The sequence below is a fragment of the Pongo pygmaeus genome, chromosome 10 (genome assembly GCF_028885625.2).
Source record: "Pongo pygmaeus isolate AG05252 chromosome 10, NHGRI_mPonPyg2-v2.0_pri, whole genome shotgun sequence".
In the NCBI taxonomy this organism is placed as follows: domain Eukaryota; kingdom Metazoa; phylum Chordata; class Mammalia; order Primates; family Hominidae; genus Pongo; species Pongo pygmaeus.
In genome coordinates, this window is record NC_072383.2 from 100,692,877 (window position 1) to 100,710,081 (window position 17,205).

Here is a 17,205-nt window from a genome sequence, read left to right on the forward strand (position 1 = left end):
TGCAGTCTCATTTACAGATGTGGAAACCAAAATTCTAAGAAGGCACCTTATCCATCCAAGATCTCATAACTACCGTGAAATATTTTATAACAGTGTGCAAAACCATGGTTAAATACTAATGAGGTTATAATTACATTGCTTCCATTACTTAACAGTAGAGCTGACTTAGTCTGTACAGCTCTGAATCTATTAATAAACGGCAATCAAGAAGGGAAAGCATTGCTTATATTTTGCGATACTCTTTTTAAAAGTGAAGTATGAAAATGATTAGTTTAACCAGGTATACAACTGAACCATAGCCATGTAGAGTATTTGTTGGAATAACAAAAAAATGCTGCCAATATTTACTACCAAAGTTCCTATGGAAAAGTAGTTTAGCAGCTGATTATCTTATTACTCTGTTACTTTTGCTCTTTTGGCATATAGTGGTTTTTGGTCACAGAAATAATATATGCTCTACACAGAAAATATCTTGAAATGAGCATTTCAAAGGTAGAAAATAGTTAGATAACTTAGAATTTTGATGTACTTGCTTATGAAATATCCATGTCATTATTATATGGAATAAATTAACTCAGATTTTGGTTTCCTCATTCTTAAATAGAAATAGATGCTCCTGTGATCACAAAAGTCTATGAAACCCTTTGGAAATAGTTCATGAACACACTCATTTTAGGTCCTCAACTTTTATTTCCTACTGTAGTGTATCAGGAATCTTGTTTATGATGGTCAAATAAATTTCCCTGCAAAGGAAACCAGAAGGTTCTTCCTGAACCTTCATGATTTTGTTGGTTTTGTTAGGACCCTTTAGTGAATGTTTTCTGCCACTTTCTTATCCCCAATTTCCAAGCACTTTATTTACTTATTTTTAAAAATTCTTATGGGTACATGATAGGTGTGTATATTATGGGTACATGAGATATTTTGATAACAGGCATAGAATGTGTAATAATCACATCAGGGTATATGGGATATCCATGACTTCAAGTATTTATCATTTCTTTATGTTATAAACATTCCAATTATACTCTATAAAAATGTACAATAAATTATTGTTGAATGTAGTCACCCTGTTGTGCTATGAAATACTAGATTTTATTCATTCTATATAACTATATTTTTGTACCCATTAGCTATCCTCACTCTTCCTAACCCTATGCCTTTCCTAGCCTGTGGTAACCATCATTCTACTCTCTATCTCCATGATTTCAGGTTTTTAATTTTTTAGCTGCCACAAATGAGTGAGAACAAGGGAAGTTTATCTTTTTGTGCCTGGCTTATTTCACTTAACATAATGTCCTCCAGTTCAATGCATGTTGTTGCAAATGACAGGATCTTATTATTTTTAATTTATTATTATTTTTTTACTCCATTTTTTATATGTACCACTTTTTTTTTTCTTTTTTTTTTTTTTGAGACAGGTTCTCACTCTGTTGCCCAGGCTGGCATACAGAGGCACAATTATGGCTCACTGAAGCCTTGAACTCTCAAGCTCAAGTGGTCCCACCTCAGCCTCCCAAGTAGCTGAGACCACAGGTGTGTGCCACCATGCTCGACTAACTTTGTATTTTTTTCTAGAGATGGAGTTTCACTATGTTGCCCAGCCTGTTCTTGAATTCCTGGGCTCAAGGGATCCATCCACCTCAGCTGCGATTGGGATTGCAGGTGGCCCACTTTTTTTTTTATCCATTCTTCTGTTGATGGACACTTAAGTTGTTTCCAAATCTTGGCTATTGTGAATAGTGCTGCAGTAAACGTGGCAGTGTGGATATCTCTTTGATGTATTATTTCCTTTCTTTTGGGTATATACCCAGCAGTGGAATTGCTGAATTGTATAGTAGCTCTATTTTTAGGTTTTTGAGGAACCTCCAAACTTTCCTCCATAGTGGTTTTATTGACTTACATTCCCACCAACAGTGTATGAGGGTTCCCTTTTCTCCACATTTTTGACAGCATTTGTTATTGCCTGTCTTTTGGAGATAAGACAGTTTAACTGGGGTGAGATGATATATCACTGTAGTTTTTTTATTTGGGTTCCTCTGATGATCAGTGATGTTGAACACCTTTTCATATACCTGTCTGCCATTTGTATGTCTTTTGAGAATGCCTATTCAAATCTTTTGCCCATTTTTAAATTGGATTATTAGATTTTTTCCTCTTGAGTTGTTTGAGTTCCTTATATATTCTGGCTGTTAGTCCCTTGTCAGATGGATAGTTTACAAATATTTTCTCTCCTTCTGTAGGTTGTCTCTTCACTTTGTTCACTGTTTCTTTTGCTGTGCAGAAGATTTTTAACTTGATGTGATCCCATTTGTCCATTTTTGCTCTGGTTGGTACTGCCTGTGGGATATTACTCAAGAAATCTTCGCCCAGACCAATGTCCTATATAATTTCTTCAGTGTTTTCTTTTAGTAGTTTCATAGCTTGAGGTCTTAGATTTAAGTCTTATAGAGTCTATAAGTCTATAAGTCCATAGAGTAATCCATTTTGATTTGATTTTTGTATATGGAGAGTGATAAGAGTCTAGTTTCATTCTTCTGCACATGGATATCCAGTTTTCCCAGCACCATTTATTAAAACTGTCCTAATGTTAAATGACGAGTTAATGGGTGCAGCACACCAACATGGCACATGTATACATATGTAACAAACCTGCACATTGTGCACATGTACCCTAAAACTTAAAGTGTAATAATAATAAAATTAAAAAAAAAAAACTGTCCTGTCCTCACTGTATGTTCTTGGAATCTTTGTTGAAAGTGAGTTCACTGTACATGTGTGGATTTAGTTTTTTGGTTCTAGTTCTCTTTTCTGTTTCATTGCTCTCTATGTGTCTGTTTTTATGCCAATACCATGCTGTTTTGGTTACAGTAGCTCTGTAGTACAATTCAAATGTGATTCCTCCAGTTTTGTTCTCTCTGATCAAGATGACTTTGGCTATTCTGGCTCTTTCGTGGTTCCATGTAAATTTTAAGATTATTTTTTCTATTTCTGTGAAGAATGTTATTAGTATTTTGATAGGGATTGTGTTGAGTCTGTAGATTGCTTTGGGTAGTCTGGATATTTTAACAGTATTGGTTCTTCTAATCAGTAAACATGGAATCTTTCCATTTTTTGTGTCCACTTCAATTTCTTGCATCAGTGTTTTATAGTTTTCATTGTAGAGATCTTTCACTTCTTTAAGTTTCTTTCTAGGTATTTTATTTTATTTGTTGTTACTGTAAATGGTATTACTTTCTTGATATCTTTTTCAGAGTGTTTGCTGTTGGCATATAGAAATGCTACTGATTTTCATATGTTGATTTTGTATTCTGCAACTTCAGTGAATTTGTTTATTAGTTCTAATAGTTTTTTTGGTGGAATCTTTAGGTTTCTCCATATAAAGGTCATATCATCTGCAAACCAGGGTAATATGACTTTTTCCTTTTTAATCTGGATGCCTTTTATTTCTTTCTCTTGTCTGATTAGTCTACCTAAGACTTCCAGTACTATGTTGAGTAACTTGTGAAAGTAGACATCCTTGTCTTGTTCCCAATTTTAGAGGAAAGGCTGTTTTTTTTCCCCCCCCATTCAGAATGATAGTAACTGTGGGTCTGTCACATTTGGCCTTTATTGTGTTGAGATATGTTTCTTCCAAACCCAGTCTTTCAAAGGTTTTTATCATGAAGGGGTGTTGAATTTTATCAAATGCTTTTTAAGCATCAGTTGAAATGATCATATGATTTTTGTCCGTTATTCTGTTGATATAATGTATCACATTGATTGATTTGCACATGTTGAACCATTCTTATATCCTTGGGATAAATCCTACTTTGTCATGATGAATGATCTTTTTAATATGTTGTTGAATTTGGTTTGCTGGTATTTTGTAGAGGATGTGTGCATGAATTTTCATTAGAGATATTGGCCTACAGTTTTCTCTGTTTGGTTTTGGTATTGGTAATCCTGTCCTTGTAGAATGAGTTTGAAAGTGTCTCCTCATCTATTTTTGGAATAGTCTGAATAGGATTGGTATTAGTTCTCTTTAAATGTTTGCTAAAATTCAGTAGTGAAGCCACTGGGCCCTGGGCTTTTCTTTGCTGGGATACTTTTTTTTTTTTTTTTTTTTTTTTTTTTTTTGAGATGGAGTGTCACTTTCTCACCCAGGCTGGAGTACAGTGGCACGATCTCGGCTCACTGTAACCTTCTGTGTTTTAAGTGATCCTACTGTCTCATCCTCCCAATTAGCTGGGATTACAGGCACCCACCACCATGCCCAGCTAGTTTTTGTATTTTTCGAAGAGATGGGGTTTCACCATGTTGGCCAGGCTAGTCTCCAACTCCTGACCTCAAATGATCCACCCGCCTCGGCCTCCCAAAGTGCTGGGATTACAGGCGTGAGCCACCCGGCCCAGCTGCTGGGAGACTTTTTATTACAGCTTCAGTCTCATTACTTATTATTGATCTATTCAGGTTTTTTATTTCTTTGTGGTTCAATCTTGGTAGATTGTATATATGCATCTAGGAATTTATCTATTTTTTCTTGGTTTTCCATTTATTGGCATTTGTTGGTCATAGTGGTCTCTAATGACCCTTTGAATTTCTGCAATATTAGTTGTAATGTCTCCTTTTTTAAAAATTTCTGATTTTATTTATTTGGGTCATCTCTCTTTTTTTCTTAGTCTAGCTAAAGGTTTGTTGATTTTATCTTATCAAAAAATTAACTTTTCATTTCTGTGATATTTTGTATTGTTTTCTTGGTTTCAATTTCATTTATTTCTGCTCTAATCTTTATTAATCCTTTTCTTTTCTTCTACAAATTTTGATTTTGGTTTACTCTTGCTTTTGTAGTCCCATAAGATGCATATTTATGTTGCTTATTTGAAGTTTTTCTAGTTTTTGGATGTAGGTGCTCATTGCTATAAAATTTCCTCTTAGTACTGTTTTTGCTGTATCTCATAGGTTTTGGTATGTTATGTTTCCATTTTCATTTGTTTCAAGAAATTTTTTAATTTCCTTTTTAATTTATTAAGCACTTTAAGTAAGTTATTATAGGTACCCTTATACCTTTTTATTAAATGATTTTTCAAGGAGATACCTCCTTAAATCCCTATAAATTAGTTGGTTTTATTCTTTCCGACTTGGTTTAGTGGTAGTTTGCACATCAGGCACAACTGAAAAGTCATATATACTGGTCTTTTCTTTATTCTGAGGCTAATGGTTATAGCATATTATATGAATGTCTGAGTAATCATCATTTAGCCAGTCAATAACTTAAGTGCGCTAATCAGGAGAATACTGGACCTTTAGCTGTTGGGACAGTGAAAGTAAGGACTTGGTAAAAAAAAACTGGACTGGCTAGAACTCTTTATTTTCATAAACACCCAGGTAGTAGTCCAATGCCTATGGTATTAACAAATTCTTTTATTTAACCCTATGGTATTAGAAAATTCAAATTTAACCCCTATGATATTTGAAAACTCTTGAGTACATCTAAATTAAAATGGTGGATTGAGTTTAACTAATAGAATTTTCTTCCCCTGCCTGATACTTGAAATGAGTACAAAGTAATAAAAACTAGTAAAAATAATCAGCATCAACTAAGAAAGAATAATGTAATCAGATGCAATAAGCTTAAAAGATGATGGTCAGGGAAAGAAACTGAAGATTTCAGAGTGAAGAGGCATAGAATGATTTAGCAACTTTATTTAGTCCTAGTCCCCAGATACAGAACTAGTGAACTGGCAAAATTCTGAGGATTACCACTAATACTTCCAAAACTGAGAACTAAGGTGTGCATTCCTTTTTTTTCTTTTTTCTTATTCGTTAGAGAAATAGTAGAAGTGGCAATGGAGGAGGAATATAGACAAATTGTGGAAAATGAACCCTGGGATTTACACACTGAGAGAAATAAAGGCTCTAGTTCTACCTACTGAATTGGGGAAATTATCCAAATGCTTTCCTTCCACTTGATTGAAATACACTCCCTAATGAGATGAAGTGAACCTTCCTCTGGTATATACAATATGTAATAAACTCCTAGAGTGCAGAACCCAGAAATTTTCATAGACTACCTGTCTCTTCAGATGAGTTGAGCTTCTACCTCTACTGTTCCTCAAGCTATGGAAAAATGAGGGATAACAGAAAAAATGCAGCTTTCAAAATGTAACTCTGAGGAGAAAATAAAATGCTGTCAGATAAGGAAGGAACAGAATCAAGTTGTGATGTGGAGACTTCTTTTTTTCATGAGGATATAGTACGTCATGGTAGAACACCATTCTTGCTACAATAGCAAAACAATAAAAGGCAGATAAGTTGGGGAAAATATATTTTAAAAACATAGGAGAGGTATATAATCAAAGAATTTTTTAAAAATTAAATATCTGGACAGGATAACATCCTTCTGATGTGAGAAGTCTATTGTCAGCTGCTTTCTTCCCTGGGATTTGTTGCTACTTTTGAATATGAGCTGAGGATTGGTGTTGGCCCATGTAAAGGAACTCTATTGAGGAACAGAGAAACCACCAAAGTGTTTGGGTGTCTTGAGAGGCTGTCAACAAATTGGAAACTTTAGGAGTCCTAAATGCAGTTATTTTTACCTAGGACACATACTCTGAATTTTGTAGTTGTGTGGGGAGGTAGGGAGCCTTAATACAATAGACTAAAACCACCTTGATTCCACTTGAGAAGTGGGACGTGCCTCAAACACATGGCTGGTCTTTTTTTTTTTCAAGATATTTGCCATATTTGGAAATAAAGTGGGGTGGGAGATCACAGAACATAGTGTGAAAACCCCTGAAAAACAGACTGAATCTCCCAGATTTTAGGCCAGAGGTGACAGAGATCCCTACAAGGCTGGCAGTTGAAAGCTTAGAAAGAGCACACCCGAGGAAGAGATAAGAACCAGAAGTCAAATGTGAGTTAATGAAAAGTGCAACCCAGCTCTGATGCAGCTCATTCCTTGATTGTATTGAGGTTATCAGTCTTTCACTGTGTCTGCCTAACAGTGAAAAGGAGAACTCTTCTTGCTGGAAGAGGTCATCTGTAGCTTCTAGAGTTCCTTTATGTGCAATATCCAGCATGAAACAAATTATACTGGACATGAGAAAAGGCAAGATGATTTGTCCTTTAATAAAGGGAAAACATTTAACAATAGAGGGAGACCCACAAATGATCCAGATGTTGAAATTTACTGGCAAGGAATCAGAAAGAAATTAACTTATAAAAGTAATTGGAGGAAAAGATGGTCAAAATATATGAAAAAAATGGAGAATTCCAACAGAGATTTAGAATTGATGACATAGAACAAAAAGATAATGTTTTTCCAGAATTGTAAAAACATTATCTAAAATTAAGACCTTGTTAGATGTGGTTAGTAGAAGAACAGACACAGCATTAGGTAGGATAAGTGGACTTGAAGATGCAGCATTAAAAAAATCTCCAAACTGGAGAGAAAAGAGAGAAAAACAAATGAAAAAGCAAAATAGAAGAGCAGGACACAGAGAAAATGTCTAACGTATGCCTAATTGGAGTCCCAGAATGAGAGGAGAAAATAGGGTAGAAACAATATTTGAAGATACATTGATCATAATTCTTTCCAAAGGTCAGTTCACATCAGATTACTACCTAGCATTTAGAAGAGAGGGTGAACAAATGCAGGGTTTCCTTTACAAATATAAAGTTGCATATGGGTTCCAAATGTGTGGACCCAGCATACTACAAAATGTCCCAGAGTCCTTTGAGAATCCATCTGCAGACATGAATGTGCCACAGGGCATAGACTGTAAAGCTTTGTTCTAGAGCAGTGCTCTGCAGTAGAACTTTCAGTGATGGAAATGATCTGTGTTTGTACTGTTCATTACTGAAGGTCCTAGTCACATGTGGCTATTGAGCTCTTGAAATGTGGCCACTGCATTTGAAGAACTGGGTTTTAAGTTTTATTTAATTGTAATTAATTAACCACACATGGCTAGCACATTAAACAATACAGTTCTAATGGATTAAAGATACACTTAAATGCAATAACTAGAGATCCATATTAAGTGGAGGAAATAATAAGAGATTAGAATAAATAGGATTTGAATAGGCAGAGAGAATGAAATAGAGCATTTCAAACAACCGATGATGAAAGTATTAAATTGCCTTGCTGTTGTAAAGAGAATGTGTGTAGGGTAGTTGTGAAAAAAAAACAGTGAATAAATAATGTTGGGGAAGATTAAGGACAGTATGCTTTTTATGGTATTAAGGAATAGAGTAATTTTTTAAGGGGTTTATTGTAAGGACGAGAGAGAAAGGCAGAATATTTAAGAACTCAAAAGTAAACGGTGGATATTAAGCACCTTAAGGAATTCAGCTGCATGGCTCTTTGTACTTAAATGTGATTTAGGTTTTCTCTGCATGTATATTTCTCTCTTATTTCTGTACCAACTAGTTTCTTTACCCTATTGAACAGAGTAGAGTTTACTCTGACCGTATTTTTCTACCTCAAAGCTTGTGTTCCTAGGGTGATGTAGCTGTTCTTTTCAAGTCTACTTACTTCTTAAAAAATTATTGTGGATACATACTAGTTGTATATTTTTATGGGGTACATGTGGTATTTTGATACAAGCATACAATTATCATGTGGTTACCTTATAGAGTCTGTTCTCTTTTTCCACCTCCAAACTTTTGCTTGCTGATGGCTTCCGTTTCCTCACAGCTCTGCTTGCATATACTTGTTATAGTCTGTTGTAATTTTACTTCATTAATTAATTCATTCAAAAAAACAGTAAGTACCTCCGTATACCAAGTTCAGTCCTAGGCACTGGAGATACATCAGTGAAAAAAACAGACAAACCTTCCTGCCCTAAAGGACAAGGCTTCTCTAAATATTTGTACAGCTGAGATGCAGTAGTATAAATGGAAGCCACTGGCCTACCCTGAAACCCCTTCAACCTTGATTTCGTTTCATACTCTGAAGGATACTCTGCCATTAGGTATATCTACCCCACAGCCCATCACCCTTGCCATAAACAGCTCTTGAGGCTAAAGGAAGAGGCCAGTGCCAGCCCAGTGCCCAGGGGTCCCTGAAACAGGATCTATAAAGGAGGTCATGGTTTCCTGGTGAGCATGTCTGAAGCTCTGGGCACTCCTCACCCTGTAAGGAGGGGATGGCAACAGGAGGACCACAGCTGGCCATCAGTTGTCAAACTGTAAGGGTTTTACTGCTGATGGAGTTTATATTTTAGTTGGGAGAAGCAGACAATAAACAAACAAGTGGATTATATGGTATATTCGAAGGTTATCAGTGCTGTGGAGTGAAATAAAACGGGTAGGGGCTAAGGAAAGTGGGGTTCCTTTGTGTGTGTTTGGGTTTTAAATAGCCCTAAGTGGGAGTCTCCTTGAGAAGGTTGACATTCAGCAAAGTCCATAAGGGACTGAGCAACATTTTCCATTAGAATGAAAAAGGAATGTTTGTATTAGACTGAATTAAAATTGAATTTGTTTTAGCTGAAATAATGGGATCAGGATTTATTGAGTACCTACTAAGTGTTCAGTGTTTATACTGGATATTTTATATCCCTCATCCCAATTAATCCTTGCTCAACTCTGGAAGGCATCATTTTGCAAACCATACATATAGTAAGTAACAGAGCAAGGGTTTATAGTCAGGTGTCAGACTTCAATGTTTATGCTATCTTCAAAGAGTAAATAAAGGCATGCCAATTATGATGAAGGGTGATAAAACGATAATGCTACTACTTAGGTCAAAAAGATTTTTTTCTGCTATTAAGCAGAGTAAATGGAATTTCACTGGTGAAGAAATGGATTATTTGATTTATATACAATTAATATGTCATTAAGGATATAAAATCTCTGTTCTTTCAAAAATGTGATAATGTAAAAATAAGATAAATTTAGAATATTTTTAGTTACATATTTACTAGGTATGTTGAATAATTTCCTTTTTCAAACTTGCTAATATATTTATTGGTATAATGGGGGTTTAGAACTTTCATTTTCTTGTTAATGCAGCTAACTCTGAGTGTCTATGACTTTTCAGTGTTTTGATTCATTTATTTTAATTTAACTGGAGTCAGGCTTTCTTATGTGAAGTACTATTTTCCTCAAACTGGGAACTTACTAATAATTCCAAATTAAAAAGAGCTTGTGGCAAAAGGACTTTTCCAGTTCTTGGCAAGTGTGAAGTTCATTGCAATTATGCTGTGGATAGAAATATTTCCAAAGGGGGGAAATCACTCTACAAAGGAATACTTTCAATCCATTTCTCTCATGTGACTTGAACATGAAATGATTTTAACAGCATGTATGAATCTGGACATTATTCTTAGTTGTTTAGTACTTCAAAAGCACTTTCAAGAGGGAATTGTTTTGCTTATTTGTGATTCCAAATCAAATACAGAGATTTGGAAGATTTCCAACAGGAAGTAATCTCAGTTCTATGTAGCCACTAATCTTGTGTAGAAAAATTCAACTTTTATGAACAAAGGAAAAGCAATCTCTTTTAAGTTATAAATATAAGCCAATGTAGGTTGCATTGTTTAAGTAATTAAAATGAAGAAGCTGTTTGTAAGTTCATTTTTTTGAGCTGCATTCCTAGAATCATTGTAGAATTGGCCTGGTTCTGAGACATCTAATTGAACAGATCTTTTTCTTACAGGAATACCCTCTTCCTACATGTTATTACAATAATAATGATATAGTGTCTACATAGATTTCTGCAGTTTATATAACCTTGACATATGTTAACTGCATCCAGTTCTGATAATTCTGTGAGGTAAATATTCCCATTATGTGTGGATAAGTGAGAGGTATAATGATTTCCCTAAAGTTATCTAGTTAATAAGTAATACGGCCAGCATTAGAAGCCAGGTCTTCTGACTGCAAATCTGATGCTTTTCCCATCACATCATCTTATCTTTTTGTGCTGCTTTCTTAGTTGGACAGTTGTTGGCTCAGTCAAGTTCATATCAATTTAAATCTCTAGGTCTTTTACATATGTTGTTTTCAAGTCAGGTTCTCCTCATCCTGTACCTCTGTAATTGATATTTTTAAACTTAAATACTGGACTTTGTTTATCCCTATCCATTTTCATCCTATTATTTTCTACTTATGGTTCTAGCCTTCTGAAATCTTTTCATTCTTGATTCTGTTATCCAATTTATTTGTTATTCCTTCCAGCTGTTTGTCAATAGCAAATTTTATAAGTAGAATGTTTTTGAAGTTGTAGAAGCCATCCTAGTAATCTCTAGTATACGCTGTGCTTATCACATAGTTGGAACTTAATAAGTGGTAATTGATTAAAAAAAAAGAGATTTTTGTACAGGGCAGGGAAAAGAAAATCTGCATATAATCCTTTATGAAAAGAAAAAATCTCAATATACAAAGGGGGAATTCTGTTGTGTTTATTTCTCATATTTTAATATGTTTATAAATAATATTTTTCATGGTAGAGAAAGTCATTAATTATTTTTCTTTTACATCTGAACTTGTTTTCAGTACTTCAGGAATCCATTGCCTTGTGATGGTAGTTTTCTGAAATTGTACTATGGTCTCTGAGGAGTTTAGAATTCGTCTATGGGGGAGCCTGAATTGAGGAAATCTAGTTGTAAGGAGAGCTATCGCACTTATTTTGTGACTATTTGTATAGCAAGCAAAGATTTTTTTACCTAGACTATATGTTAAAAATTAATAAAAGTAATAAAACATTCCAAAGAAATTTTTGTTCATGCTAAACATGAGATTGAAGAAACATTAGTTTTCTGTACTAAATAATACAATTATTATTTAGTATTATATTTTTATTTAGAATATTTTATGGGTGGTACTCATGAAAGTTTTGCAGTGAGAAGCTAACATCTCCCAAGGTAACTCTAGGTGCCATCACTATTGGGTTACAAAGAGTGATCCAAGCCAGCCACTCAGCATCTATTTGCCTGTGTGGTCTTACTATACTCTTTATAACTCTTTATAAGCAATAAGTTTATAATTCTCTATAAGCCATAACTTTTGTGAAGTGAAAATAATGTGTGATAAGATAATGTCAACAGTTAGTACTGGTTTTGCAGATGGAAATAAAAGTTCATGGATAATGCTACTATTATGTAGTATAATATAGAGTCAATTTTATTAATAAAACTTATTTAAATAGGTTTATCAACTGCTTTAAATCTGTATTTATAGGATTAATAAAGTCCAGAAAGAGCTACTTAAAATCTTCAGTTATATATAGGGCATCTTGTGGTAGAAGCTATATAATAAGTGTTGCATTCATAGGGATTCATGAAGGTAGTGGGTTGTGAGTCCATTCTGTTCAACTTTTAAAAAAATAGTTTTTGATCTTGTATATTTTCATGTTTATTTTCAATTTTGTGCATTTTATGCTTAAATGGAAGATAAAACTCCAATTGTCTAATGCTTCATGTAAGCACATGAAACATAATTTTTAGTGATCTGGGAGATGGAGACTGTCACCGACCTCATAGTCAGAAAGATAGAAAATTTGTCATCCTAAGAAAACTTGCTTTTTTGAAGCAGCTGGACAGGTGAATATTCTAACTTTTTCTAAGCCATAGTCAATAGATTTCACTGCCATTGTCTTTACAAACATCTAAGTGAATTAATGCATCGATCTTTGAACATATAACATAATATATAACTACAGAATATATAATGTAAAGTCATGCTGTTTTAGATTTCATGACTATCAACAAATACTCTGTAAGTAATAATCAGGGTAATGTAGTTACACTCGAAGTGTGAAATTTTTGAATTACTGAAGTCTTCTTTATTGAATTATGTATTTGAAACTTTGTCTATGTCAGAAAACGATTTCAGGTGACTTCTAATTGTTTGGAGACATCTCTTCATTAAACCTGAATGGTATTACACATCATTTGTAATTGTTGAAATTGGCATTATTTGTATAGGCTACTGTGTTCTAAAATTAATTTCTATCCCCCAATAGCTCACTGGTTTATGTTTGTGGAATACATTTCCAAAACTACTTTTTTTGGCATCCTTTTCAATGGTCAAGAATTGAGTTTATCTTTGTAATTTTCTCCTATTTATGTAGAAAGTTAGGCCCTCCTATTTGATGTTTGAAGATAAATGCAAGAGTATATTTTGAACTTCTGACCATTAAGTCACTTGGTCAAATCTTTCTAGAATGATACATTGAATCATCTTTCTTGCTTTCCTAAATACTCGAGAAATAATGTCTTTCCTATATCATTTTGTTTTAACTTGCAATTTATTTCTTTGCTAGTTTCCTGTTTTTGATTGACCTCACTTAGTTCTTGTTCATCTTAGCATTTCTTCCCTCCCTAATTTCTTGAATTCCATATGCTATTTTTTTCCAAGAGCTGTATTCTTCTTAGGATGAAGAACTTGTATTTTTCTATGATTATGTATATCACCTGTATTGTTATTTTACTTACAATAAGACGCTCCAAAGCAGCGCTGACACAGGAACGTGTAACAAAGCCCTGCGAAGAGTCTAAAATTGATTGTTTTGTAACTGTTACCAAAAAAAAAAATCAAAAATATACATAAAGATAGTATTTTGGAAAAGAACAAAAATGCTAGCCATAGCAATGAATGAGTTTGCAAACTATGAAATATAAAAGGTTAGAGGTTCTCAATGAGTAATAGAATTTCTAAGGGAAATTTTTATACCTTGATTACTATAGAGTGTGTGTCTATCTAGATGAAGAAATAAAATAATGAATAAATTTGCATATTTTCTTCTTGCTTTCTGTTACCAGATGAAGCAAACTTTAATTAGATCCCAATTTGCTTGTACTTATAAAGATGACTACATGATAAGCAAGGATAATTGGAATAATGTTAATTTAGCATCGAAGCCTTTGTGTGTTCTTCACATGGAAAATGACCTTTCTGGTAATTGACCTTATTCGTGCAATTAAATAACAATTTAATTCTAGTCTACTAATTAGTTTTAACTTATGTAAAATTAGATTATTTTTGCAAAGTACTGTGAAATGTAAAGGGTTATATTTTTAAAGACCTCACTTTACTTAAAAAGTTAAATCTAAGTACAAATTTATGGATAGGAATAGGACACAGTTTAATTTAACTAAATGTATTTAAGAAGTAATTTGTAGCATATGTTTAAGGATTAAATGTCATGCATTCAAACAAATATTTCTTAATAGGGCTGACAAGTTGATTACTGGCCAAAGTTAACTCAGAGATGCTATGGTAAAATGAAAAGTAATAGGATAGTAATGTAGCTATATTTGTCAATCATATTATTTATAGCATTATTTTACTTTAAAAATAAAAATTTGAATATTCATTAGCCATTTTTAAAGTTTATTGTAATGTTCTCGTGAATATTAATACTCAGTATTATATAATTCCTTTCCCCTTTTTATCTTGCATAACAGAGGGTGTAAATTCATCTGTTGGAAGATCAACAATTGGAACGAGTTTTGGAAATGTTCATCTGGACAGAAGTAAAAATGAAAAAGTATCAAGAAAATCAACTAGTCAGACAGGAAATAAAAGCTCAAAAAGGAAACAGGTGGATTTGGATGGTGAAAATATTCTCTGTGATAATGGAAATGAACCACCTCAACATAAAAATGCTAAAATACCTAAGAAATCAAATGATTCACAGAATAAATTGTACGGCAAACTAGCTAAAGTAGCAAAAAGTAATAAATGTACTGCCAAGGACAAGTTGATTCCTGGCCAGGCAAAGTTAACTCAGTTTTTTAGACTATAAATTTGTGTCTTATATGCTTTAGGTTTATGTATCTATAAACCATTCACCAAAGACATGCTTAATTTTTAAGAGATCAAGGTGTAAATTATGATGATTTATTATTTTGGTCTACAGTGTATGTAAGGTTAGTATGTTAAGCATTGTTTAAAAATACTAGTAAGTCATAATTACGCAGAATTTTCACAAAGTTTAATGCACTGAGAAAGCATATCATTTCAGTCACTGATACATCTTAACACTACTTTCTTTTAAAACAGACATTTAACATACACAAGTTATAATAGCAGTATGGGCTTCTCCTCCCATTGGCAATTAAATGCTTTTATTTTCTTCTGAAAAGATGATGTGGACCAACAGGTATCAGACTTGCCAACAAGGTCGGTAGACTCTTCCCAGCATACATCTGAGCACTGAAGGAGAAGAAAGTTCAAATTGTTTAAAGGACTATAATTATCACACAAAATTTATTAAGAATAAAAAGAATGGATCTAGTATAACTAATTCTGAGTAAACCAAAATGATAATAATTAATTGTTGCTATTTAATCCCACATTTTTGGCAGATGTAATTGAGCCATGGTCTTATTTGATTTTGTTATGATTGCATCCAAATTCGCTTTAACTCAGAGTTCTGTTTAATGGTGGTGGGATGTAAGAATTGAATTTTGAAAAGACTACTCACTGTCAAAATCTCTCCTTCCTATAGGAAATTTAGCTGAGTTTTCTTCATCCCCAATTTCTCTCTTTTCTTGTGTTGATTCAGTATTCTGAACTCCATTCTCAGCTGGAAAAGCTACAGATCCTTTTAGTGCAAGATAAGGTTTTATAGCCAGATTCAGTGGCAGACCATGATTTAAGAAATTATGTTTGGAGCCTGTATTCTGTAAAGAGAAGGTTGATTTGGTTTTTAGCTATTGTATTGAGTGGAACTATAATACAATTGTATAATATTCTTGTTGATCAATTCAAAGATGCTCTGCACTGTTTTTGACTTTTTAAAAATACCTTAGATGCAAATTTATAGGAGAAAAAATACTTTCAGATAAGAGGTGTTTTCCAGGATGGAAGAACTACCTGGCATGTAAGAAATATCATCAGTCGTCCTAACGCATATTGTGACTGTTTGCATATACTTCTGTTTATAAAAGTATCAGTTTTACTTTTCAGAGGATTTGTAAGAATCATTTAAATTTTCATTGAAATAAATGACAAGTCACATTGCCTCTTACCTTTGAAATTTTATTTTCCTCTTCGTTCATGAAACCGCTCTCATCATTTTTATATTGTTCCAGGGAAGGAGCAATAACTGATTTTTCTGCAGTGTCTTCCTTCTGAAAGGCTTTCCCCAACCTGAATGTATTAAATACCATGTCATCGTCTAAATTTCTTATGGACTTGGATGCTGAAAGTAAAATACCTTGAGAAAACAAAGAAAATGTTATTATTAATATATAGGAAGAGAGATTCATTTTTGCCATTCTTAGTTTGATGTTCGCATACAGTCAAACAAGAAAGAAAATGAAAAATTTCTCTGTCAGCCTGCTTGGTAAACGATTCTGTATCTTTATATATTTTCCAGCTTGAATAGAAAGCACTTCAAAGAATTATACTTTTTATCATTTTAGAAATGACTCATCAGATTGAGGCTAACCTTTATGCAGCTGCTAATACCTACATTGTTTTGGTTTTAGTGGCACATTGTTTATTTTGAGTGTGAATTTTCTCAGAATCTGATTAAGATCCTTGGTAGAACGCTTTCTGTTGAGTAGATTATAGTCTCTTGAAAATGGGTTGTTATTAAGGAAGACCACAGGACATCAGGCTCTCTCTATATTGTTGTTTCCTTCTGTGTATTTTCTGATTAAGTAAAGATATTAAAACTCAAGTTATTTCACTCAAGGATGATAAGGATGAAGTTTTATTTCCTTTTAATCCTGATTAAACTGAAATAATCCTCAAAAGAGATTTTCTTTTATAAATACTTGATATAGTTTTTGGTGATTAAAGTACATATGCCTGTCAATGTGAACAAAAAGCCATTAATGCTATATCAAAAATTGAGCTGTCAGGTGTATTTTATCTCTGCATTTACAAAAGGATAATATGTACAAATATTTATTAATGAATTTAACAATTAATGAATAAGTCCATGAAAAGAATATTTGTGTGCCCATAAACATTACTTTTGGATGATGAGTTTATGTTGTATGACTTTTAATTAAACATTTCAGAGTTAATTTCTAATTTTGACCCCAGTGAGTAAGATAATACACTCTTTTATATGTCTTCTGGTACATATATGTAAGAATTTTTCTAGAGTATATTTCTCAGTATGGAATTACTGGGTCATGGAATATGTATATGTTCAGCTTTACTAATGCCAAAATGTTTTCCAAGATAGTTGTAAGCAATTTGTGCCCCCGATAAGCAGGGTATGAGAATTTCCATTGTTCCATGTCCTAGCTGACTCTTAAG

General features: G+C 33.4%; 2 protein-coding genes across 10 annotated transcripts in view; one reads left to right on the plus strand and one right to left on the minus strand.

Annotated features, from left to right (window-relative positions):
* PARPBP (PARP1 binding protein) overlaps nt 1–15,958 on the plus strand; it is an 84,178-nt gene extending 68,220 nt beyond the window's left edge. For 7 of the 9 annotated variants that reach the window (XM_054445682.2, XM_054445676.2, XM_054445678.2 and 4 more), the window contains 2 exons: nt 13,746–13,881; nt 14,391–15,958. In XM_054445682.2, coding sequence (XP_054301657.1) covers nt 13,746–13,881; nt 14,391–14,731 — 477 coding nt within the window. In that variant the 3' untranslated portion in view covers nt 14,732–15,958. Of the gene's footprint in view, nt 1–13,745; nt 13,882–14,390 lie in introns of those variants that run through there. The other 2 variants (XR_008493094.2, XR_008493093.2) reach the window with 1 other exon arrangement.
* PMCH (pro-melanin concentrating hormone) overlaps nt 15,405–17,205 on the minus strand; it is a 41,904-nt gene continuing 40,103 nt past the window's right edge. Inside the window, exons 2-3 of the mRNA XM_054445263.2 lie at nt 15,960–16,147; nt 15,405–15,611 (exon numbers count right to left, since the gene is read on the minus strand). Of these exons, the coding sequence (XP_054301238.2) occupies nt 15,405–15,611; nt 15,960–16,147 (395 nt within the window). The remainder of the gene's footprint in view (nt 15,612–15,959; nt 16,148–17,205) is intronic.